Source organism: Dicentrarchus labrax, unplaced genomic scaffold, assembly GCF_905237075.1.
Source record: "Dicentrarchus labrax unplaced genomic scaffold, dlabrax2021, whole genome shotgun sequence".
Lineage (NCBI taxonomy): Eukaryota > Metazoa > Chordata > Actinopteri > Moronidae > Dicentrarchus > Dicentrarchus labrax.
The window spans coordinates 7,875,958-7,900,359 of record NW_026136715.1 but is presented as its reverse complement, the minus strand read 5'-3'; the positions used below and the strand labels follow the sequence as shown (position 1 = coordinate 7,900,359).

Genomic DNA, 24,402 nt, shown 5'->3' with positions numbered 1-24,402 from the left:
CTGATTAGATCTCAGCTGCCAGGTGGTTTAAAACACAGCAATGTATTCTGTGAGTGTATCATTTGTTTTGCTGAAAAAGAAAATCTCAATATAAGCAGCTGTGAATCAGTTGTAAAGTACGTTTATCTTGTAATAGCAGACAGTATGATGGTTCTATTTGTATTTAGGACATTTTTATTTACTTCACCACTGAAATAACCCCAGACCAGTATAAGTACATTTACTCAAGTATTGTACTTAAGTATTTCCATTTCCTGCTACTTTATGACAATTCAGAGGCAAATATTGGACAGTTTACTCCACTACATGTATTCAGTAACTTTCAGATTCAGATTCTAATAAATAATGCAAACATAATCAACAAAAGATAGGAGCTAAGACAGGACGCAACCAAATAAAATTATATCCAGCTGCAACATTAAAGTATGCACAATGAGCATATTTGTACTTTTACCGAAACATTTTAATTCATGGATTGCTACTTTTATTTAAGCAAAAGATCTGAGTACTTCTTCCACCACTGCCTGGAAGGTTTTTGTTACTTGTTGACAATATTTGACCTCACGGGTAGCTGACTGACACAAGTAGGCTACAGCCAGCAGAGGGCAATATTACGTCTAGAAAACCACGATAACGTGTCATATACCAGTTGTACACATTTTCAGCAAATTAGTTTCCAAAATCTTCAGTGTGGCTTTGAGGGGGAAAACATCTTCATAGACAATCTTCTTTAGTTCTCCCTCTCTCCCCAAGTCTTCAAATAATCTCAGATTGACAGAGTGCAAATTGAATCTGCCACACAACTTGTAGCCCTCAAAACCTAAAATAGCCTATAAATTCTAACCATCACTGACATTTACAAGTCGCATTTTAAAGCAGCATATTATATGTATATATCGAAAATCTAATAGAAATTAGACTTTTGAATTTATTTATTCATTTACACAGAACAGGTTTTCCTGCCTATCTGGAAGAATGCAGTAATGGCTGTTAAATTTCACAAATCAATTAATCTTTTCTTCAACCAGAAGCCAAGTGTTGTATATGATGTTAATGGTTTTACCCCATCAGATTGCGCTTTAAAATGTATAGAGCTGCCAAAATGATCCCTTTCCAGAACCAGGCAGTTTTCTTCTCAGTAGTGTGTTTCACCATTTCCCCTCATATTTATCTAAGTAATGCGGTTCAAGAATAAAATGAAGACTATAACATTTCCACTTTGGATATTTCGGCTGCAATCTTTAGTGATTGGAACATTTCACTGGTTGAGTGCTGCCTTCAAAAACTGTTAGAAATATTGGCACTCGGTGAGCAGGCACGACCGTGTGTGCGTAGGCCTGTTGGGATATTATGTAGGAAGAGTGTCACCAACTGCAGGTGAAAGTCTACTGTTGTGTGGTCGTCTGGCGGCGTAGAAATTACACTACCTCGCCCCTCTCTTAGCTATCCCGTTTGACCCTAGTTGAATGATCTTTGTAGCCCGATTACCAGCTTTAATCCACAAGTCTCGCTACACTGTGCTTTCTAATATATTCTAACACCAGTGGGTGTATTTACCTCTCCCATATGCACGACTAACACTGGCACTTTATTGGCGGACATCGTGATTAGCCTACATTATTGGCACGGACAGCTCTGAGCTTAAAGGAGCACTTGAAGGCAGCAGCCGTTAACCGCCCCCGCCGCTGCCGAACAGGAGCCGTGTGAAGAAGAAGCAGAAGCGACAGACTGTAGGTTAAGTTTGTCCGCCCTGGCTTCCCATCGCGAGTCAACGGGGGCTTTTGTTTCATTGATGAACAACAACCTTTTGGTTTCGCTTGAAAAAATGCACAACAAAAGAAAGAGGCGTTAGAAGACGGTCAAGCACGTTCGTGACATTTTGTATCATTTGGAGAGACAGTCGGGGAAAAAGAGAGAGAGAGAGAGAGAGGAAGGGAGGGAGGGAGGGAGGGAGAGGAGAGAGGGGAAAGTGGGACGGAGCAGACGACTCTAAAGTTGACGCTGTCATGTTTGGTACTTGTTGAACAGGCTGTGTGTACATACACAACACTGGAGCCTGTGTGGGCAGCGTGCTGCGAACAGGTAGGTTATAAAACAATATGGCTCTTTGGACTGACTGAATGTTTGTTTGCTCGTTAAACAAGTGGCCAACTGCAATTACAGGTACTGTGTAACCATATAGGCTCTAGGTCATGTTCACAGCAGCACTGCTAGTCTGGAGAGTTTGTGTTTAATAGGTTGAGTTTTTGCAGGAACGTGTCGAGATAAACCAGTTATATGTTTAACTGAAAGACACTAATGTTATCTAATTGTATGTCCGTGTAGCTTGGGCATTTCATTTAGAGAGATAATAACTCCAAATATCCCCTTGCTGGTGTCAGGGTCATGAGGAAGTGACAGACCAGGGACTGACAATGATGGCCGAGCTGGAAATTGATCAGACCAACCTTCCACGTGTCCAAGAAGGTAAGGACACACACTGCACACACAGACCCAACTCATGCATCTGCAGACAATTTAAACTGTTTAGTATAGGAGGAAAAAGAGTGTGCGCAAAATGTACCACGTTTCATGGTCTGTCCTGGAGGAAAATGTTGTTTTTTTTTGAGCCCCCTTCACTGGGAGCTCAGAGGTCAGGGTCAGCAACTGAGCTGCAGACATGGAGCCAGTAGGGATTAAGTATTGGATTCACGGACACTTAAGCACAGCCGCTGCTAAGGACACACTTGTCCACTGCATCCTTGAAAGAGAATGAGACACTTGACAATTTACCATAGTCAGTTTTTTTTTTTGTATCAGAATAACTGACCCTGACACCAAATGGCAGCTTTTCCTCCGAGCTTGTGTGTCTGTGCTTGATTTCTGTGGCATCAATACTCCCATCCCAGATAAGATGCAGCTTGCCACATGTTTTGACTATATCCTGCTGACACAAGTTCAGACACACAGCTGTGCAGAGATGGATCTAATCAGAGGCAGGTCTGGTGTGCTGGGTGCAGATAAAAGCGAGGAATGAGATAGCTTGTTTGTGAGATGTGATTTCATGGGGAAAGAAAGTGATATTACTTGAGATGTAGTCTGACCTTGCAATATAAAGAATTGCCTATGTCGAATACACAGTTCCAAAAACTGGAGAGCATCATAACTTAAACCAACTGTCACTGTGCCAAAGACTACAAGTGTGAATTGACTGTCCCAACATATGTAGACATTCAGTGTAACAAATGAAAACTTAACATGCACAGACAGAATTTGTTATTGTCCCACTAATGCAGCTCTTAACAAAATTAATTTCCTCTGCTTGCATGTAAAAACATTCACAGGTAAGGAATGTCTAAGCTGTAGCCTGGGTGTAGACCGTTGACTCAGTCTTTGGCATGTCCACACTAATGAATGGGATAGAAATAGGTCTGCATGTCTTTTATCAAGGGAGATAATTCAGCACTCCACTCTTGTTTCCATACACAAAGGGCACACTGTGCAGCTTTGCATTTTCATGCTTTATCGAGCAGGGGCCAGTGCGCAAACAAAGCCTGTAATAGCAGCGATAAACTCCTCATTGAGACAATAGGAGCATGTAAATCATGATGTCTGGTCAGTGTTTTCCGCTCATCATCTACTTTTCACCAGACTGATTTGTCAAACTGTGCCATTGGCTGTCTCTCTCTGTGGCACTGTGGTTGTTGACTTAACTTCCCATTGTGGGTGTTTATGCTTCAATTTCCCTAAAAGCCGTAGATCCCCGTGTCCCACTTCTCCTTCACTTTACTCCCCATCCGAGAGTCTCAGCCAAGTCAACTTTCTTTGTTTTCACTGCCCCCCTTATCAGTTCCTGTTTTGTCCCTCCTCTGGCTGCTCCTGATATAGCCTGATGTGCAGAGGGAATGCAGTCCCAGAGGAATTCCCCCACCTCCCCCACCCCCGGCTCCTAATTTCACTCTCACCAACTGACCCAGAGTCCCATTACCCCTCAACCCTCTTTGTTCTCCATGACCACTTGGTCCAGTTCATGAGCTTGGCTGGTCCAGTTCACCTAGTTCATAACACAGCGCAGAGAGCTGTAGGGATGGACAGACACTTCATGTTGAAATTTTGTGCAAAAAGCAGCAAGTAGGAGAACAGAACAGACCAAAGAGAGAGAGAGCGAGAGAGAGAGACAGCCTGTGGGCGGTCGGTGGGGGATTTTGGCTGAAAATAGAACCCTTGTCATTTTCTCCTTTCGCCAGTTTCTTTGTTTGGCAGGCACTTGCTACTGCTGCTATCCAAGTGGCTGCGAAGATGAAAGAGAAATATCTCTGTCGGTGTTTGATCGGCTGCTCTCTCGCGCTGGATGCCTGAGATAATCTGCATCATTTTGTTTTAGATGATTGGCTGTCATTTCTCTAACGTTGGCGGGAGCTCTTCTATTGAAAGACAAAGCTCACGCATTCACCAATGAGATTTAGTTACTCACACATTTTTTTTATATTTTTGAACACCGGTAATGTGGAATATTTGTAAGGGACAAGAGGCATTAAAAGAGGAAATCATTTCTTTTGTTTTGACTGTTTTGGCTTTGAGGTCATACAGGTCCTGGTTTCCTGCTCTATAATATCCCCTTTAGCAGAGACAGTCGCCCACACTGTTGGGGAACATACTGGGTGGTTGCTAACATTTTAAAATAGTATCTAGTTCTTCTCATTGCTTTGCAGTCCCCCCCCCCAACTCCTTTTTTAGACAATTTTACCCTTCAGTGGCTCTTAGCCTCTGCTGTTAAAATGCCGCAGCCAATTTCTGTTGTCTGCTGGATCTCTGATTTACTATCCTCTTAGGAAACAGCCAAACAGGGTCTTTTCAGTGCCCTTATTAAGAAGCTTACAGTAGGAGTCTGTGTACAATATTGAAAACACACTCGGCTCAGACTCACACTGAACATGTGGATGTCCCTCAAAACCTGTTTTGCAGTCATAATAACACAGTGACTTTGTCCCTCCCCTAAGAAGGGTAATGTGATCGTAGTTTAAAGGAGTTTGGAAAAACAAGTTAACCCGCAATGCAGACACACCCACAGACACTTGCGCGCTAACACGGACAAGACTGTCATTTTCCTCCTTTCTTTCGTTCTGCTTTCTGAGTTGGATTTAAGGCTAATGTTTTTGAGGTGACAATTTGTCCAGTTGGATTAAAACCAAGCCTTTGACTTAATCCCTCCTCACTGACAGACTGGACACATAAGGGCAGGTTGGAGATCCATTTAGCGGATAGTCTCTTAAGCTCCACGACAGGTGTAAGTGGTAATACATGTCTGTCTTGGTATGGGTTAACTCAGTGTGGACTTATATGGTCCTTTATGGTGTAAACAGACCCTTTTGATGGCTTAGTGCTGTCTGGATGATTTCTATGAACTTTGACTGCTGAGCCCCTGTGGACTGAAACATACCCCGAGACTTAGTTGTTGTGGTTTTTTTTCCAGTTTTAGGATTTACAGAATATAGTTTGGCCACAATAATGTTTCTGAAGCCTGTTTTTCCTCACTTCCCTATTTACAGAACTGAACAAAGAGGAGACATTTTCATTTTGACTTGTTATGTCAATTCAGAAGCAATTCTGTAAATGTTTAAATTTAGAGCATGTTCTAGTTGTTCATGTAAGATGCAGCAATAACGAAAGAGAAGAACATTTGGAAGGATATGAATGTAAAAACATTTGCAAGATAGGGATCAAGGAATGTGCTTATGTATATCTTTTGAAAAAAAAAAAAACATACCTAGTTATCTTTGAAGGCACAAACTTATCAAGTTAATCAACTTAAATTTTGGTATGGGTCAAATGTTTGCTGTTTTGTGTGTTTTCAGTTAGCTGCAGGGGCAGTCACAGCTGTTCTATAGAGTGTAGGCTGGATATGTCACTTTTACAATGAATCTTGAGGCCTCGCATTCATTCTCGTCCTCCATGACATCCTCCAGCGAACCTTCGGCTAGTAAGTGAACTTCCAGCGTCTTGTTTGTCTTCTGTTCATCCAACTTTCTGTTTTAGATTTGTACTACTTCTGACAAAGGAATCAAAATAACACAGTTGAAGCCTTAAGCAAATAACCTGAGAAATAATTTCTTAACTTTGTTTGCTGACATCTCCCTTACACTGCTTACGGTGACAGTCAGTTTCACATGCACACAATTTCAGATACTGGATCATATTTGTATCCTAAAAGTCGTATTGGCATGAAACAAATAAAGTTAGCATGTTACAACTATATTACCATTTTTTTCCCCCTAAGACAGAGTTCCTGATAATATAGAAATATGTCTAAAATTTGTGTTTTAGGCATTTAAAATAGTTTATGGTGTCACAGCAGTGTAAAAGACATCCTGGTTTTCTATAGCTGGGTTAAGAGCTTAAATGGGTTATTAAACAACATATGGCATTTATGTGTGTCAAGTCAGCTCATAAACTGAATACTTGAGTAAGCATTAAGAGCATGGATGTAAATGGAGCCGCCATTGTCTCCACTGAGTCGGCTGCAGTGGAAGGATTATTAGTAGGACAGGTGTTTTTAATTGGCCCTGCCTCTGGCTCAGGCTGGAGGCTTTTCACTCTGCAGTGAGCTCATTAAGGACTACTGTAAACACTTGGCATGTTTATAGATGAGAATAACAGTCCACAAATGCTGAAGCTATTAAAACCAATGCACAGATCAAAGAGTAATGCAAAAAAATATATAAAATAGAGTCTGGGCAAAACAGAGCAGTTAACTATCTCTCTTGACCTGACTGTTTGAATGTTTGGGAACACATTCTGTGCGTAACTGTGTCTTAAGCTCTTGTGCCGATATTTAAGTCCTTGTCTTTGTCCGTTTTCTTACAAAAAAGGACAAATCTAGTGAGCGTTAATGACATGAAACCGATATGTTTTATGATCGTATCCAGCAGCAGGTGGCCAGACTGTGGGATCATGGGATAGGGAACACTCAGTTCGCCTCAGTGTGCTTCGATATGGAGAACCAGACTGAGCTGGTGTACATAGAGCTCTTAGCTAAAGCCTTTGGATTTACAACAGCCTTGCAGACTTTACTTTACATACATTTGTACCATCTGCACAGGCTTCCCAGTACAAATGGATGCAGGAGGTAGTTCCTAAACTTTGCATATTCATTTGGTAGTCAGAGTTAGCAGATCAGTAAAAGAAAAGCCATGTATATATCTCTTAGTATCCTTTCAACAACTGTTTTAAAGATGAAAGCTTTTACGTTGATGTGTGTATATATAAATTATGCATGGACACTCAGACACACATGCAGAGTCACACGGTTGTTTGTGTTAGAATGAGGTGGACCTGTTGTTCTGCCACTGCTAAATCTAGTAACTTCAGGAGGACAGTAATAATTGTGGTCACTTGCGTGTTTCTCTGGAACACTAGTACCCTGTTAGGATTTTATGAGAGCCTTTTTATATATTTAACAGGGAATTCATGCCAGCGTGGTGAATGGTTGCTTTTTTTCCTAAAGTTTTGACTGTCCTCCGCCTTTGTCTGTGCCGAATAAACAGCAATCATGACATGCAGCACTTGTATCCTATTGTTTTCCTTTGGACAGAGTGCTGAACCCAAAGCTCCACAATATTGTCTCTTTTGAAGCCATCCAAAGGCTCAGCTCTTGTTAGCTCTTGGATGGAGCCAAACAGGGCCATTCAAGATTGTCGTCATTTTTCTGTTGCTGTTGTAGTAATCATCAAGCTGCGAGAACTGCTCACTTACAACACTTATAACTACCTTCCATTCATTTTTGATACTGAATATAATAATACTGAAGTGTTGTTGTCCTCTGTTGTTTCAGTTTGCCAGTGTTTTGCTGTGCTGGAGGATGGGGTGTTAGCCCACAACCTGCAGGAGCAGGAGAGTAAGTACAGTGTCAAGCAACTATGTGACAGAAGCACAGCTGCACACTACAAACGTGTAGTCATGTATATTATGTGGACTGCTTTCCAATCCGTCTCAGTGACCTATGTTGCAGGGCTTCATTTTTAGTTATCCTTTTAAAAAATTTAGCTAAGGATATACATATACTGTACAGCTATTAATACAAATAACAGATTTACAATAAAACATACATAACAGCCCCTACAAGGAGCTTTTTGTTGATTCTGGTGGCCCATGTGCACAAAAGCCTGTGTGTTTATGCCACCCTGTTGGATTGATTTCAAGGGGAGTGCAACCAAATCTGACCCCGTGGCAGGCATTAACAATAACTACATAGAAATAGCCAATCTTTTCGCTGACTATCTCGTTTGTTTATGTGTTTTATAACCAGTTTAAATAAATAAATAAATAAACTCCTCGTAGTATGTTTAAAGGACCAGTGTAGGATTCATTGGCATCTTGCGAAGAAGTTGCAGATTTCAGCCATTTGAATACAGCTCCGCCTTGCAAGCTTATACGAGAAACTTGGCTTAATGTAGCTGAGAAGTGCACTATCTAGAGACAATGTTTGGTTTGAAACATGTTGATGTTCAACATGGCGGCCACCACCTGTAGATAAAAACGTCTAATTTTAATGTAACAAAAATGTCTTATTTTTAGGTGATTATGCATGAAGGAAAAAATACCAATGACTATTATATTCCATTTCTGTCAGTAGATCCTCCTAAATGTTACACACTGGACCTTTTAAGTAAAATGCGCATTATTCTTGTGGTGTACCAAGTCAGACTGGGAGACCTAGAGCACTTATTTTTGGTTAGCTTTTGTCTGTAATCGTTATTGTGGGATGTGAAACAGTAAACAACTTCACATGTAATTTTGTCTGTTTTTGAAATTCCTCAAAAGTACACTGTGGGCCAAGCATGCCACAAACAATGTTTCAAATAAACAACACAACAGTCATGAAACTCAAAAATCAGATACAGATTTAGACTAGAAGTAATATAGTAGTTATTAATTACCCTGACCTAAATCATACATGGCCCTTCACTGCCACATATTGAAAATCATCTTACTGTCTGCCCTCTTCTCTGCCTTGCCCTCACAGTCGAGCAATACTATACCACCAACATCCAGAAGAACCAGCTAGTGCAGAATGACATCCGTGTAGCGAAAAGGCTGCAGGATGAGGAAGAGGAGCAGCGGGCCCAGCAGAGCGCCTTCCTCAGACAGGCCTCCAGACAACTGTAGGTGACCCTTGACCCCCAAAACACACTGTAACAATGCTCATACTGCTACACTACTCAGATATTACTGTGTATATTAATGTTGCCTAACCCTACGCTGTATACATTTACTATGCAGATTTCTTTTCTCATTCACTTTGTTGTATGATGTGTTGCTAGATGGGTTAGTAAGTCACAAATGTAAGAAGTCCTTTTCTTTCCATGACTGTTCAATAGAGAGGAGCAAGACTTTGAGTACGCCCGTTTAATTCAGGAGGAGATCCAGCGTTGTGCTGAGGAGGCCCAGAGGAGGGAGCAGGACGATGAGGTGAGCCAAAACTGTTGTAAACCGATTTTAATTATGTCTGTATCTAGTTTAAATTCCTCCAAGTAATGCATTAAAGATCATGTCATATTTAAAAAAAAAAAAAAAAAAAAAAAAAAAAGATTTAACTTTCAATTATGTGGACATTCAGCCTGTTCTGGTGGTCACATGGTCAACTATACTTTCACATCAACTGCATGGACAGGAGTTTTACAGCCTTTCCCACAGTGAATATATGCATCAGTTAGATTTATGCAGACGTTTATATCTTTAAATGCTCAGACCAGTATAAATCCGTATAAAGGTCAGTTCTGACATCACATGGATTTGAACCTACTCGTCATTTATCCACTTACCATCCACCTCAATATGATAAATCTTTTCAAATTGGAAATCTGCACCCATCAGTGTCCGCATAAAACCATTATGTCTCAGTCAGCGGGCTGCTACACACAAGCTATTATTATTTACTGTAGCTTTTTAAATGAATAGACCCCATACCTGGCATACTGACAGCAGACTTACTAAATCATGCCGGACAAAAATAAAGTCTCAGCCCCATCTAGAGCCAGTGTTTGGTTGTCCGTTCTGGGCCACTGTAGAAACATGGCGGGCTCCATGGAAGGCGACCCGCAGCGTCAGTAGATAAAAAAGGCTCATTCTAAGGTGACAAAAATATGAAGATTCTGGTTATTATACACTACTAAAAATATAGTTATGCACTGGACCTCTAAATTCAAACCTCTGTGATGTTAAGCTTAGCTTGAGACCAAATGTTGTCCCAACTAAAGTAGGCTAAATGTGACAGCAAAGTTTGCAAAGTGAAATATTTTGAGGGATTTGCTCTTGAAAGAGGAACAAATCCTTTCATTTGGGTATCAAGTTCCTGACAGGAACCAGAGCAGAGCAAGACACTGTACTGTATGGACAAGATCAACTTGGCACAATGCAGTGACAAAACAGAAACTGAAGTAAGACTTAAAGTGATACTCTGCCCCAAATTTAGCTTTTGAGTATCAACCCCTCTGCTGGCCCGATAGCTGGCTGTTAAAACGCTGGTAGTTTCTTGCCTCACAAACAAAGTGGCTGCTTTATCAAAATGTCCGTTGAAAAACACTATCTAGATTGAGACATAAAAATGTTGAAGTCTGTAGGAAGGTTTTGGTGGTGCACAAAAGCAGAAAATAGCTGCTTGTGAAGGTAGAATAATGATCGTGTCTCAGACTACAGCACTGTCTGCAGACAGAACTGGGCAAAATCTAGAGGGGCAACCATGGAAGTTGGCACACACTTAAAATAGCACCAGTATTATCCTTCAAGGTCAGCACGTTCAGCACAGGGACACGTAGAGTTATATGGCACTCAGGACATACTTGTATATCATTTAATTATCTGCCTGTTACCAGCAGGTCAGGGAGTATCATATGGTTCACTTTGCCCTCTCTTAGGACTAACTGAGTCCATAATGAATGGCGGTTGCAGCAAAGTGCTGCTCTGTGCCTCTGATGTATCCAGTGTGCGGTAAGAAGGCTGTAGAGCAAAGTCAGCTGTTAAACAGAGACACAAGCTGTCAGCTACCCATCTGGATGATAGCTCAAGCAATTTCTCTGGTGGTTGATTCCAGACATGGACCGTCAACCTCTTCATACAGAGTGCATTCATGTGGGCACCATAAATCTCACTGGAAGTCCGTTAAAGGCAGTTGGAGGAAGAGGCAGGTTTAATAAAAACATTGTCTAAGTGCAGTGTTTAATCAAGAGAGTGACTCAGCCCTCATTTGGTTATCCTTTCCATTTAATGGTTTAACTTTGTTACTGGGTTTCCAAACAGGTTTGTCAAACACTGGAATTCTATTTTTAAATGTTTTTTTTCTTAATTAACTGTCATCCTAATGACATTGGAAGTTTCATTAATGGATAATTCTCTACATTTAAGGTTAAAATAGAAACAATTCCGTACATTCCTGGCTGTAGATTCTTCGTCTTGTTTTAGTTGTGAACAACTTTTAAATAAATTACTTCATATATTAATAACTAGGTACTGCTGTGATAGTTGTTGTGACATTTATGTTGTCAATTTTCTCTACTCTACTAATTTGTACAGCACTAGAGGCAAAACTTTGTAAATGCAAAACAATTTATCTTGCGATCCAAACCCAACGGGGCAACCAGATGGTTCCCATCAATCACCCGGCCCCTCAAAAACGTTTTTGTCTGTGCTTTTTTACTGCATGCATGTGCATTTCTGCATTACAAAAACAATAATCTGACTGCCCACCAATAGCAATGAAGAGTTGAGCTGTATAAGAAGAAGAGCATTGTGGGGGGAAAAAGCCAGCTCTGCCACGAAACTCCCCAGCTGGTTTAGTGGAGCGGTCTGCGTCACAGGGCCACTCCAGCATAATATTTTCCTTTACCCTGCAGTTTCCTTTTTAGAGGAGGCTGCATTGGACGGGCTCATAAAAGGTCCTTGTTTGGAGAATGTGAGGTCAGAGAGGCTGTGGGGTTCATTCATCATTATTAAAGGAGTTGGGTTTGAACTCTGTTGGAACTAACATGACACAGTTACACAGTTAAATAGTAAGGCCTCATTTACTTTCTGGGTTGAAAGTCATGCTAGGTTACCGGTATGCAGCGTGTTTTATGAGAGTATCTATTCCTGTGTGTATGTGTTCATTTCTTTTTATGACTGTTGATGTTGGAATCAAATGATGAACCGTTCAAACTCCCGCTAGCTTACCTTTCTTAATGATTGGCTGATCAGAGGTGTTGATTAAATATTTGCCTCCCTGTAGATTGTGTCTTTAATTAAGCAACAGAAGGCGTCAGGCTGAGCTGTTTTAAATGCCAGATCCCTGTGGCACTCCACGCCTAACCTGCCATGGCAAGCTGCTAATTGTCTGCTGATGCTGGCAAAGTGGCTGACACACACGCCCTGATTGCAAAGCAAAAGGAGCTGTGTTAGCTTTTAGTTATGATTTATGTTGCAAATGCAGCCTACAGAGACATATTTTCATATTTCATAGAATTCACGAGTAGAATTTGCTGATTTGTAGGGAACATTATTAGCTCTGGCCTTACCAAGAATAGCAACACAGAGACACGGTGGGGAAGTTCTCCTTCAGAGAGCAGACCAGTATAAGCAGCTTTGATAATGGCAGGCATTCCCTAGTGACAAGGTGTTACTTCAAGTGAAACAGTCCTGTTGACCTGCTTCTGTTTTTCTGGTCCAGAGTTCAGGCTGAAGCAAATGAAAAGTTTACTTGTCCCTTAATCAGACTCCCAATTATGAATGACTCAGCTACAGCCCTGTCTAAAACAGTTCGTTTGGTCACCTAGAGCTGGCTTTGTGTTAAACAGCCGCTATTAAGATGTTAGATCAGCTGACAGTAGCACTAAGTCACCCAATATGGGTCGGCATTTGGTGTATCCTCTTCTGTAGACATGCCAGCTGTAGGTGGATTAGATTATCTTCTTCATGTAAACTCGTCTCCTACAACTCCAAACGGAGCTTGAGAGTTTGGTCCATGTTACATTCATGTTGTTACTTTGATGCTAATAATATGTAGATTAAATCAAAGAGAGCTGAGTAGGTTAAAGGCAAAAGGTGGCATGAGGTAAAACTCTACACATCTACAGTTTAACAGTATTTCTTGTACATTTAGGTAAGATGAGACATAAAAGAGATTCCATCCTTGCGGTAGAAAGAATCTCCGACATTAAAGTCTGTTTCTTGTATGATTTTGTGAGTAGGGGGAAACTGTTGTCACCTTGCTTTCTTTTTACACCGTCTATGTTATGCTGCCATCTACTGGTTCAAAACCACACAGTATACATGATGTTTGATGAGAAAATTCCAGTCATGCCAACTCATGATAGCACACCAGTGGTATAACCTGACTGTTCAGGGAGTGGAGCTTGTTTTGACATTATGTAATGCATTCATCCAGATCATTTCAAATAAAAGATGGCCTTATTATTGACCGTGATACAGGATAGGGTTGAGAGGTTGTAACAGAATCACTCAAATCTAGTTGACAATTCGTTCCAAAGCCTAAAAAGTTATACTAACGAGTAACCATTATGACTGTGTCTCCAGGAAATAGCTAAACGAATGCAGGAAGAGGAGAAGCAGAGAATCAGGAGGAGGAGCAGCGAGCAGGAGGGCCTTACTGAAGGTACAGTTTAAGTTTTGACATTTTGTTTAATGTTTTGTTGGCTGTATGCTTATGTGTCAACATTAGTCTGCAATCCTAAAATACTGCCAGATCATTTTAAAGAAAATGATGATTTTTGCTTTTTTATGAATTTGCCATTTTGAATGTTATATGTGCATTTGCAGATATTTATGGAATTATGTGCCACACTTAACATATTACAGGACTTGTTTAGCTTCTTACTAACCGTGCTTTGCTCTACTGCTACCGCTTATTGTTGTTATATAAATAAGTCTCCACATATATTAAAACAGCATGATCAAAGCATAGCCTACATACCTATTGCACTCTTCATAATGTGTTGTGTTTTTAATTAGTTGCATGCATATAACATGTCTTGTATATTCTCTTTTATGCATGATTGTATATTTGTATTCCAGTTTATAAATGTATTGGAAGGCCTCAGTTGTGTCTAGAACATTTATATAAATCATGTAACAAATACTCTTAAAGCAACATAATGTAAGATTTTATATTTTTTGTGATTTGACTCCCCCAGTTTGTGCAATTCGTTTATACACCTCTTTCATAAACTTGCATTTGTTATAACTGCATTACTTTGCTATCACATCAAACATCAAGCATGTGCAACAACGCAAGATATAGCAAGCCAGCTAATATTAATTATTAGTCAGCAGCAGGAAGCCCAGCTCGATGTCTTGCTGCCTTTTATTTCACAAAGCTCTCGCCAATAACAAAAGCCAGTCCAAGATTTACTCTTGTCCAGCAGCCTCACAGTTCTTTACACGTTAGCGCCGTCCATCAATGTTTTCTTCTGTCTCTTCGCTTCGGCTATGTCAATGGAGGTCACGGCTCTGTTGCCCGCTTGCCCAAGTCCGGCTCCGGCATGACACCGGCTCCACTCTCCCATTAGCATTTCCCACTTTCTCCACCTCACCCTGGTCCTGAAAACCTCATCCTCCCAGCAGCCCGAAGCTTCTTTGCTAGTGGTGTAAATATCAACACTCCCCCAGTGGTTTGAGGTCCCAGTCCAGGCAGCACAGACTGAGCTTACTTGCTTAGCAGGTAACTTACTTTAGCAATACGTAAAGCTTTCTGTCCATCAGGGAACTCTGTAAATCACTAAGAGCTGAGGCAGAGCAGCCGGAGAACATCAGAGGTAACCCAACCCAAGTTATATAGTGGGAGAACATGAATACAGGACGTAGAGTGGGAATGACCAAGGTACCATTCACCGTAATACAAGTCAGTGGAGCATCAAAATCATATTTATTTTTTCAAGTTAGGACAGCTACATAATGTTGCTTTAAGTGACATGCTGGTATTTTAAATGCAATGTCTTACCTCATCATTAACTGCACTTATCTAATAATACCCGCTAACAGCCTCATCCATCCTCCCTGCTTTTGTGTTTGCATGTTTGGCATTACTAAAGGCAGCGCCAGCGATCCTGCACTGCCATCCCCTCATCAGTACACACTCAGCAGCCTTCACCAAGGGGAGGAACAGTACTCTTCTACCACCACCAGGTGGCAATGTTCTACCTCTCACAACCATTCAAACTTAACTGAGCCTCAGGCTGACTCCCCCAGGGGGGTAGCAGCTCAAAAAAGCACAACTTCATGGTCAAATCAAGGACACACTGATTCTTTCAGGGAAATCAGGAGAGAATTAGGAGAGGCCTTGAGTGAGGATTCCGAGGACTCAGACACCGTCTTTTCTGAACAGCTCTCTGTCTTGTCCCGGAGACTGAATGAAAGACTCAACATGGCACCTCCTCGACGGCAGGCATCCTCACATCAGCCACAAGACAGAAAGTACAGAAGTCTTTGCTCTCGGAGCAGCTTCCCAGATGAGCTCAGAGTTTGGGAGGAGGAGAGAGGAGATGGGGATGAGGACAATTATGAACATGGCGACCTAGAGAAGAGGAGGCCTAGGAAGTGGGATCAGGAAAGAAGCCATAGAGAGGAATATGAGGGTTTGCACAGGAGCAGAGATCAGGATAGAGACTCTAGGTTAGGTGAGGTGAGAGAAAGGCGATGCAGTCGCAGTCAATCTGTCAGGCATCATGACCGGAGTAGACATAACAACAGAGACCTAGCAAGAACTTGGAGTTACAAGGACAACCCTGACAAACATGTCAGTTTTCAGGACGACACCAGGAGCTCTAACAGGCAGCGGGGTGAAAGCAGCAGTGTCTGGGAGATGCTAGGCCAGGTCCTTAGAGAGAGGGGTGTGCCTGTGAGGTTTGGCAACAATGGGGCGCCACTGCAAATAGGGCCCCAAAGCAGAGATAGCCAGGTGCTTCACGGGAGTGAGGTCTCCTGCGGAGACTCCCAACCACATCAGAGAGTCTTCCAGAGAGCTGCCGCCACTAGGCACAGTTTCCATGGAGATATCAGGGAGAGGAGGAGAATGTCATACCGAGAAAACAGTGGGAGAGATCACAGAGAAGACCGAGACAGGCACCGTAATATTGTGGAGCATGATGGAGAGGTTTATGAGATTAGAAGTGGAGCTTCTTATCTTGCTAACAGAGATATGGGAAGCAGTACAAACTGGAGAGAGCACAGATTTACTAACCATTCCGTGAGGGAGAGGAACGCAAATGATTGCAGGGTCAAAAGGACAACAAGCGAACGCAGTCATTGGCACAAGACCATAGATGAAAGGTTAAGCACAGAGGAGGAGCAGGAGGTGGAGAGGAGAGTAGAGCAGCCCTGCCGAAGAGCCCCACAGCGTAGCCAAAGCCTCAGCAGCAGCAGGGCCTCAACCAGGAATAGGTCAAGGCACATGGCAGCAGGTAACGCCCAGAACTGCAGCCAACTGCAATCTGCAGAGCAAAAGCTTCCAAAGCTGTGCTCCCTACCTCTCTGTGTGAATCTGCTCTTCTCATCTTCCCTCAATCATCGCCTTATCTGGAAAAATTTGGGTTTAAGTGGTGATTTGGGGTTTCTTACTGAAGTGGGACATTTTTCTCTCCATATCTATAATTCCAGTAGTCCTGAAATAATCTTCAGTGTGTGCTTTCATTCTCATCTTCATCCTCATCATCATTCTTCCAGCCTTGATGCTGCAGAAATAAGTTGTAATACATATGTAAGTCATAAAAATCTAGCAACGTGCCTTTACATGCTGCTTCTTCTCATCTGTTGGTGTGATTCAGAGCACTTCCATGATTCATCTTTGTTTTTCACTTTGTCATTGTCACGTTATTTCCTTTGAAATTGACACTGTCAAACCTCATCTGTAGGAGGGTCACCGCATCCATTTCTTGGTGAGGCAAGCCTAAATCTGGGGGAGCTGCAGCAGGTCCTAAAGGATGAAGAACTGGCTCGCAGGCTGCAAGAGGAAGAGGAAAAGCTGTTGAGGAGGGTAAGCAACCCTAGAGTCATGACATACTGCGATTCAGGAGTCAAGGAGATCAGTTTCTCTTTGCATTAATATTATTATTTTTTCTGACTGTTACGGTCTTGTTTTTGCAGAACTCTCAGCCCTCTCCATGTAGTGCTTACCCAGAGGGAGACTTCAGAGTAGCACAAGTGGCGCAGGATGAGGTGCGATAATGAACTGAATTGATTTCAGTAGCTATGTATATCATGTTAACATCCATCTGTGGAATAATGTATTATTGTGTTTTTGCACTAGGAAATTGCACATTTTATGCAGAAGCAGGAAATTAAGTCAAAGCGTAGATCTCGTGAGCTAGAAGGGCCGGCATCATGGCGCGAGCACAGAGCGATGATCAGTCACCATGAGAGACGAGCTACAAGAGACAGACAGGTGAATGTGTGGTAGATATTGGAAAACCGTTTCAGCATCCACAGATGGTCCATGTTGTTGTTATGCATGTCTTTTGACAGATCCACTTCACTCTTTGACACTACAGTTCTTTCACTTGCCTTGCTGTAATCTATTGTTGTTTTCATGTGCTATATTTTTTTTTTAAATGAGGTAATTCAATGAGTTGGAATCTCCATTGTCCACTACCTTAGGTCCAACGAGAGAGGCTTGACTCAGAGGGCCTTCCTTCCCCCACTGAGGACTGCTCCCCAGAGAACCAGCCACCCAGCCCCACCTCTACTATACCGTAATTGTCCAGATATAGAGTACTTGAAACTGATGGATGTCTGTATTGTTACCATATCTTTCATTTATGTTATATCCTCACTTACAACTTCTGTGTTTACAGACAAGCCCAGCAGATCAGAAACATTGCGGAAGAGCTGGACCCAACCTTCCAGGCAAGGAGGCAAGGCACAGATAGCCTCAGAGTGGAACAAACAGGTACTTTAAACAGGTCAAATCAGCTCTCAAAATTAAACTGTTAAAACAATAGCCGGATACTCACATCCGTTTTTTCTCTAAAACAGGTCCATCCTGTCAGTCACTTCCCATGCCACATTCTGGCTTGCATGAGTTCCTCGAGGAGCCTACTTTCATCCCACCCACAAAACGGCAAACAGACAAATCAGGACGCACTAAACCCAAAGACAAGAAGGAAAATTGCAAGCAACAATAATTTTCAATACTTTTATATACTATATTTTGTAACACTAAATATCAGTTCAGCAGAGTTCTCATTACTTTAAGATTGAAAAAGACAATTTCTCTCTACAGGCTACCCCTACTAGCACTTTAGACCAGTGGAACAAAGAGAAAGAATTGAGAGAAGTGACATTTTAAAATATTTGTCGATTTTAAGTGAATAATGACAAACTTTGGACTCGTGCATTTATATTTGTCAAAGGGAAAATTTATGGTTATTTAAGTATTGTTTGAATTCATCAGTGTTAATGAGTGTTTAATTTAAACAATTTTAAATGTTTGTAACTTTTTAATTGTTTTCAATTTGTTAAGCAGTATACAATGACCATCCAAAACTGTCAAATGACAAAGTAACTGTGATAACCTTTGACCCTGAGTGACGTAGTTTACGGACAAACTACTTTTAGACATCCACCTTTGGAGTGTCTACCATTTTTTTCAAAGCAGTTTGGCAGGACACCAGCCATGTTTACAGTAATAAAATGACAATCACATTAACTTATTTACCCTTATTAAATGGAAACCACATTTGTTGAAAAAACATATTACAACCGTCCAACTATGTTAAATTGTTTTGTAATATCCAGATGTAAATATATCCTTTTAGGACAGTACAGTATATGTAACAAAGTAATCTTAGCTCAAAGGACCACTTACCAGCTTTTTGGAAGTTTGAGCTCAGTCTCACATCAGACGCCAAAGACCATCCTTGAACTGAGACAGGGTTTAGGTCCCCCCCCCCCATATACATCCAATTGTTAGTGTGACTGAATTTCCATTCTTGAACCACATTATGACACCTGAGCCAGCTCCATTTTCTGAGTGAATCCTTTAAGATGTGGTTAAAAGTTCTAGAAAGCTTATAAGTGGACCTTTTTTTAAGCTTAGATTATTTGGTATATATCCACCTCATATTTTTGTATATTTTGCCAGCTAGGTTTTAATCAGTCCAGATACAATTAGGATGCCAGTTAACATTATTCATTATACAGAACACTTGCTCTAACATCAGATTTGATTTGATTTTTACATGTTGAACTAATCATTGGTCTCAGATTTTGTTTGGTTTTTTTTATGTTCATAATACTTCTATGTTTAAAAACCTTTTTGTTGTTTGTTTTATTTGTTTTTTACAAATGAAATATGCCACTGTTCAGGTGGAACACTATGAATGCAATAGTTCTGTATGAAAATGCAACAAATAAATAAAGAAAATACCCATTTTTTTATTGGCTGTTTAAAGAGGTACAAAGATATACAAAAGACATAGACAAGTCATAAAAACATCAAAGGCAGAAAGATAAATTCACATAAATAAGTGCAATTAATCAAGTAACAGTTGACAGGTGAAGTGCTACAGTTCTTTTGAAAATGTTCCTGTACAACTTGTACTGTAATTTGGTATCTGTTTTAAAGGCACCCCTGTGAACTTTGTAGTCTTTCAACAGACTTCACTCAAGTTGTGACTCACTCACTGATGCATTACTATAGGTGTGGGCTAACATTGCCCACAGCATATTTCTCAAATGTTCCATTTCAGATACGCCTGCTACAGTTCAGAATACACACGTTTTTGAGAAGCGTTCCACTGGGTCTGTCTTGCTGCCCACTCCATTATGCTAGACAATTAGGCAATAAGAAGTACAGGACTGACTCGGGGGGTTTCCACATGACCCTTGAGCTGCATTTTGATGTCTTGTGCCACATAAGTGTGTCATATTTGTCCCAAGGAATTCCCACATGGCACACTTAATGGAATTTAAAAAATGTGTTCGTAACACATGACTGATCCTGTCCTATCCTATTATCTGAAATGTTATCTCAGATTTTCAATATGGCATATCCACTGTGTTGCTCATCCAACTCTTGCTCAATAGGCATGCCTCTGCTTGCTAAAGGAGTGCTGTTCAACTTTAACCAAAATATCTGCCTCTCAAAAAGACCACAGTACAGTAGTTGTGCAGACTGTACTTTACTGTAGACTCCCTTGAACTTAATATCTGGTCTTGACAAAAAGGGAAACTCCCTTGACTGGACTTTTTGACACCAATGAAGCAATGGTAGGAAAGTCCATATCATTCCTGGTAATGTAGAGAGGAGGAAGGTACATACAAAGCTGTCCTCAACCTGATGGCTTTGTTTACAATAGTAAATGTATTGTTCTGTGTACTATTACGTTCACAATTTATAACACAAAGTAGTCCACCTACTGTGTACACATTTAAATAATAAACTAAAACAAACACTACAACATAAACCAGCCCCTGATACCTCATATTCCACCACATTAAATTGTGAATGAGACAACATTGTTCTAGTTAAGCTGCTTCAACATAACCAGGGCTATACATGTACAAATTCAACAGTCAACAGGAGATAAATGGGCTAGACACTGGAACCTGAATAAAACAAAACATCTATTTTGGGAGCTATATGTGGGCTCATTATTACTGTACATTCACACATAGCAAACACTCTTTACCATTCAGTCATGCTAGTATTACAGTAGTGAAACTCATTTACACTCATTCAAACACTACAGTACTATTTTTACACAGCCCAATGCCCCAAGTCCAGCTACTTTGAGAGCAAGTTAAAACGAAAACAAAAATGTTTTTTTCCAGCATTTTCTAAAGGTTATGAGTCTTAATGTGTTAATGGACAATATGTTGTCTTACCATTAACTGAATCCAGAAATTGTAAACCTTATCTAATCGCTATAGTTATTTTAAGACCAATCTATTTTCAAAGCTTAACTGAAAGGGAAAAAACACAGCCTCACTGCCTGCTATAATTTGCATGATGAATAGCCTGCTGTAAGTCCACTTTGTTTTTTCCCCTCTCAGAATTCCCCTGAATCATCAAGAGATCACTAGAAGTGTATCCTGGTGTAATTGTAGAGCAAAACCCTGACATATCAATATGTTTACAGTAGCTTCCTAAAGAAAAAGAGTGGACAAAAGACAGCTTGGTGTTCTGTTTCTTTCATTTAGTGAAAGAAACTTTTCATTATGAAAACAAACATGTCCTCAAAACTTGTGGCTCAGTATCACAAAGAAGGCCCCTATCTTGTTCAGGATATCCTTTTCCTTTTCACAGAATTCAACAAAACCTTAACAGGTATTTCAGTGTGGTAGTCTGGTCCAGTTCCCTTCCATTCATCCAATGAGCTGCTCTGAGGAGTCTTTGGAGTCAAGTGACTCTGTGCTGCTTCCCTGCTCTTGCTGGGCCTCGTGGAAACTGCACTCAATTGCTATTAATGTCGCGGGGTCATCTGAAGAATAAAATGAGTACAAATTAAATACTTTTTCAGTATATTTGTGATTGGCCTGATACACATCCTGTATTATGAATATCCCTCATGCAACCTGTTCATAATCTATCATGAAGTGCAGTAGTAATTACCTGTAGGGGTTCTGATTATCTGTGTTTTTGTGATAGTCTTTTTTGTCTTCTTTCTTTTCTGGTTGATTTTCATGCCCACAATGACGATGATGATGATGCAGAAGGATATCAGAACCACGCTGGTGACCACAGATAAGACCAATGGCCATGCCTGTTCAGTGTGATCTGATACAAAATAGCAAGAAATTATTTCTGGCTTTAAATAAAAATAAGAATTAAAGCTGTAGAGGAATAGAATCATGTCTTACCAGGTTGGTTTGGACGATGTACTGGACTAAGTGAAACATTAGCACACTTAATGTCAGTAAATGCAGTTCCCTTGGCCACAATGTTTTGATATGGTTTGGAACACCTAGTGAGAAAAATACAGTTACAGAAGAATTAAAATCCTTCTTCTGGATTATACAACAAACAAAATATGGCTTCAGTAACAGATGCTGTTTTTAGAGCAAGGTATATCTCACTTGATACTCCAGGGTTTACACATCTGGTGACTTTTATCGTTGAAGGTTCCATCTGGACATGGTCTGCAAGAACCTGTACAGACAAACATTCAGTTGACTCACTGTAACCTGTAATGAGTGTATGAGCTAAAGTCATGAGTTTTTTTTAGTTTACTTACGTTCCTTTGTAGGTTCCTGACCTCTGTCACACTTGTCAATACAGAAGGAACAGCGGTCATCACCACAGATGAGTCCTTCCATACAGCCACACTTTGTGTCAGTTGTGGCTGTGCATTGTTCAACTTGGACTTGAGGTACTACTCATACAAAGAGATGGAAAGAGGGTTGGAAAATAGTGTAATTGTACAAAATTCAGCTTCTAGTAAACTACTGAAAAAAATGTCTTATGCACTTTTATGACCAGAAGAATCTGTTAACATACCTATACACTGTGTACACCTTGCACACCTGAATTCTTTAGGTTTCACTGTATATGTCCTTGGCTCACAAGGAATACAGAGTTCTTTTGGGCTCCGACCACACTCTTTGACCAGGCGGTTTCCTACAAACAAAGACACAGAACAGACATCAATAGCTTTAGTGTGAGCTCTGTCACTTTAGCTGACATTAGTGACAAAGCTTATTCCATATTGTAGCATAAAGTAAAATGACTCTAGTTTAAATGTAGCACAGGAAAGCTATAAGAAACTTACTGTTGAAAACAGAAAGGTTTTGGGAAAACAACTTTGGCAGCCTGCAGTTAACAAAACTATACTGTTTTGGAATTGTAATGACATACAAGTAAATGTCACAGCTCCAAATTATTTGATTTATTGGTTACACCATCCCAGCCTTTTGTCTTTGTTGTGGTATTAGCTGAAAAACCACTGAAACTATATTTGGTTACAAGCAACCACCATGGAGGAAATCTTCAAGATCTGGAATACGATTTTTTCTTTCCAAAAGCACATTCAACTCATCTACTATCTAGCTAAACAGTGTTTCATTAAGAACAGTGCTGTTTTTATTGTGATACTTGTAAAACCATTCAGATAGGAATGATACATACAACATATTGACCTGTAGAGCCTTTGTAAAAAAAAAAAACACTCTTCTGAACTAACAGCACATTTCAGCAATTCAAAATCATACATCACACATGTAATTGTTGTTATGTCCTTTATTACTTACCAGGATGACAGGCTTCACAACAAACATTTTCTCCAACAGGTTTCCATTTCATGCAGCCTCTGTCAGTCTGTCCAACACTGCACAAACTGCCCTGCATGAGCAGAAAGACACCCATAGTCCACAGGATCACAGCCATACTGTTGTCAGCTCTCTAGCGTGAGGTAATCCAATCCAAGAAATTATACCAGGTACCTAATCTGTTTTAAAAAAACATTTAATTTTTTTTTCTCTAAATTTGTAGCTGTAGTCTAAAATACATAAACACCCTTAATATCTTTCTTAACCTAAATTCACTCAGTAGTGATGTTTCAGGGTTAAAAATGAATTATGTAATATGCAGAAGTCTCTCTGTGGTATGACCTGTTCACAACTGACTCACAACACAATCAGCTGAGCATTTTACTCTGCTCTTTAGGGGGGCGTGGTTTATGTGGCAATCAGAGGAGGTGGCCGGTGTTTACAGCGATGTTGCTTAACTGTAACATGTTTGCATTTCATTTTACTCATTTAAAAAATAAAAAAAAAAAAAATCACATACAGCAATATTGGAAATACCAGTATATTAGTATAATATATGTTATAAGAAAAGAAAGAAAAGAAAAACCATTATGAAACAGATCAGATTGCAATATTCTTCAATAGACCAGATCATTATTGTTTTTTTTGTGGATCATTGCTTTTCTTACTTCGCTCCTGGCGTGTAGCTATCAAACCAGTTCCACATTGTTCATTTAAACCGCTGACAGACGTTCAACAATCAGACACTTACTTAAAGATTTAGATCACAGCTTTGGACTTGTTATTGCTGCTAACTTGCTGCACTTGTTCGTACCTGCTAAACCACAGTTCCTAGGTTGTGATAACAAACTGGTGTGTTATAAATGGGTCTGTGCCATACAAGCATTGCTGTGGCTTTTTCATGGACTGAACTGTACTAGAAGACATTTTAATTGTTTGTGTTTGTGGTGGCACAATGGCTCTTTTACAGTAGCCAAATGTAACATAAAGTGACTGCTTGAGAAGTTTTCAGAAGAGCTGTTTTTGTTTGAGTAGTTATACTTATCATACCAGAGTTAATGTTAAGTTAAGTAACTGTACTTTAGCTTTAATCTTCCTAGCCTCTATGATATGTAAATTACACTGTAGTTTCATTTTATTAAGTCAATGCCATACTGCATGGTTTGTTAATCAAAG

At 40.4% G+C, this 24,402-nt stretch overlaps 2 protein-coding genes across 5 annotated transcripts; one reads left to right on the top strand and one right to left on the bottom strand.

Annotated features, from left to right (window-relative positions):
- Window positions 1-1,652: 1,652 nt before the first annotated feature.
- On the top strand, window positions 1,653-19,394 carry ccdc187 (coiled-coil domain containing 187). 4 transcript variants are annotated; one of them, XM_051424881.1, is made up of 14 exons: window positions 1,653-2,082; window positions 2,382-2,466; window positions 5,835-5,959; window positions 7,811-7,873; window positions 9,002-9,140; window positions 9,357-9,447; window positions 13,543-13,621; window positions 15,057-16,424; window positions 16,875-16,996; window positions 17,107-17,178; window positions 17,270-17,404; window positions 17,617-17,711; window positions 17,814-17,908; window positions 17,995-19,394. In XM_051424881.1, exons 3-14 carry the CDS (start codon window positions 5,896-5,898, stop codon window positions 18,141-18,143), a joined length of 2,472 nt encoding a protein of 823 aa, XP_051280841.1. In that variant the 5' UTR covers window positions 1,653-2,082; window positions 2,382-2,466; window positions 5,835-5,895; the 3' UTR covers window positions 18,144-19,394. The 4 variants fall into 4 exon arrangements, with proteins under 4 accessions (XP_051280841.1, XP_051280843.1, XP_051280844.1 ...); XM_051424883.1 differs by lacking the exon at window positions 5,835-5,959 and having other exon boundaries at window positions 1,654-2,082; XM_051424884.1 differs by lacking the exon at window positions 15,057-16,424 and having other exon boundaries at window positions 1,667-2,082.
- On the bottom strand, window positions 19,376-23,590 carry tnfrsf9a (tumor necrosis factor receptor superfamily, member 9a). Its single transcript, XM_051424885.1, has 7 exons — window positions 23,209-23,590; window positions 22,460-22,579; window positions 22,197-22,334; window positions 22,039-22,111; window positions 21,823-21,926; window positions 21,575-21,739; window positions 19,376-21,443 (listed from the first exon to the last, which is right to left on the bottom strand). The coding sequence occupies exons 1-7, from the start codon at window positions 23,342-23,344 to the stop codon at window positions 21,328-21,330; spliced, it is 852 nt and encodes a 283-aa protein (XP_051280845.1). The 5' UTR covers window positions 23,345-23,590; the 3' UTR covers window positions 19,376-21,327.
- Between the last annotated feature and the right edge of the window lie 812 nt (window positions 23,591-24,402).

Bases quoted from the DNA above. Each gene is read 5' to 3' on its own strand.
- ccdc187 (XM_051424881.1), top strand. From the start codon at position 5,896: ATGAATCTTGAGGCCTCGCATTCATTCTCGTCCTCCATGACATCCTCC. The intron at 9,141-9,356 runs GTAGGTGACCCT...ACTGTTCAATAG, and splicing joins AGACAGGCCTCCAGACAACT to AGAGGAGCAAGACTTTGAGT. The intron at 16,425-16,874 runs GTAACGCCCAGA...CCTCATCTGTAG, and splicing joins GTCAAGGCACATGGCAGCAG to GAGGGTCACCGCATCCATTT.
- tnfrsf9a (XM_051424885.1), bottom strand. From the start codon at position 23,344: ATGGCTGTGATCCTGTGGACTATGGGTGTCTTTCTGCTCATGCAGGGC. The intron at 22,112-22,196 runs GTAAGTAAACTA...TTGTCTGTACAG, and splicing joins TCAGGAACCTACAAAGGAAC to GTTCTTGCAGACCATGTCCA. The intron at 21,444-21,574 runs GTAATTACTACT...TTTATTCTTCAG, and splicing joins GATAATCAGAACCCCTACAG to ATGACCCCGCGACATTAATA.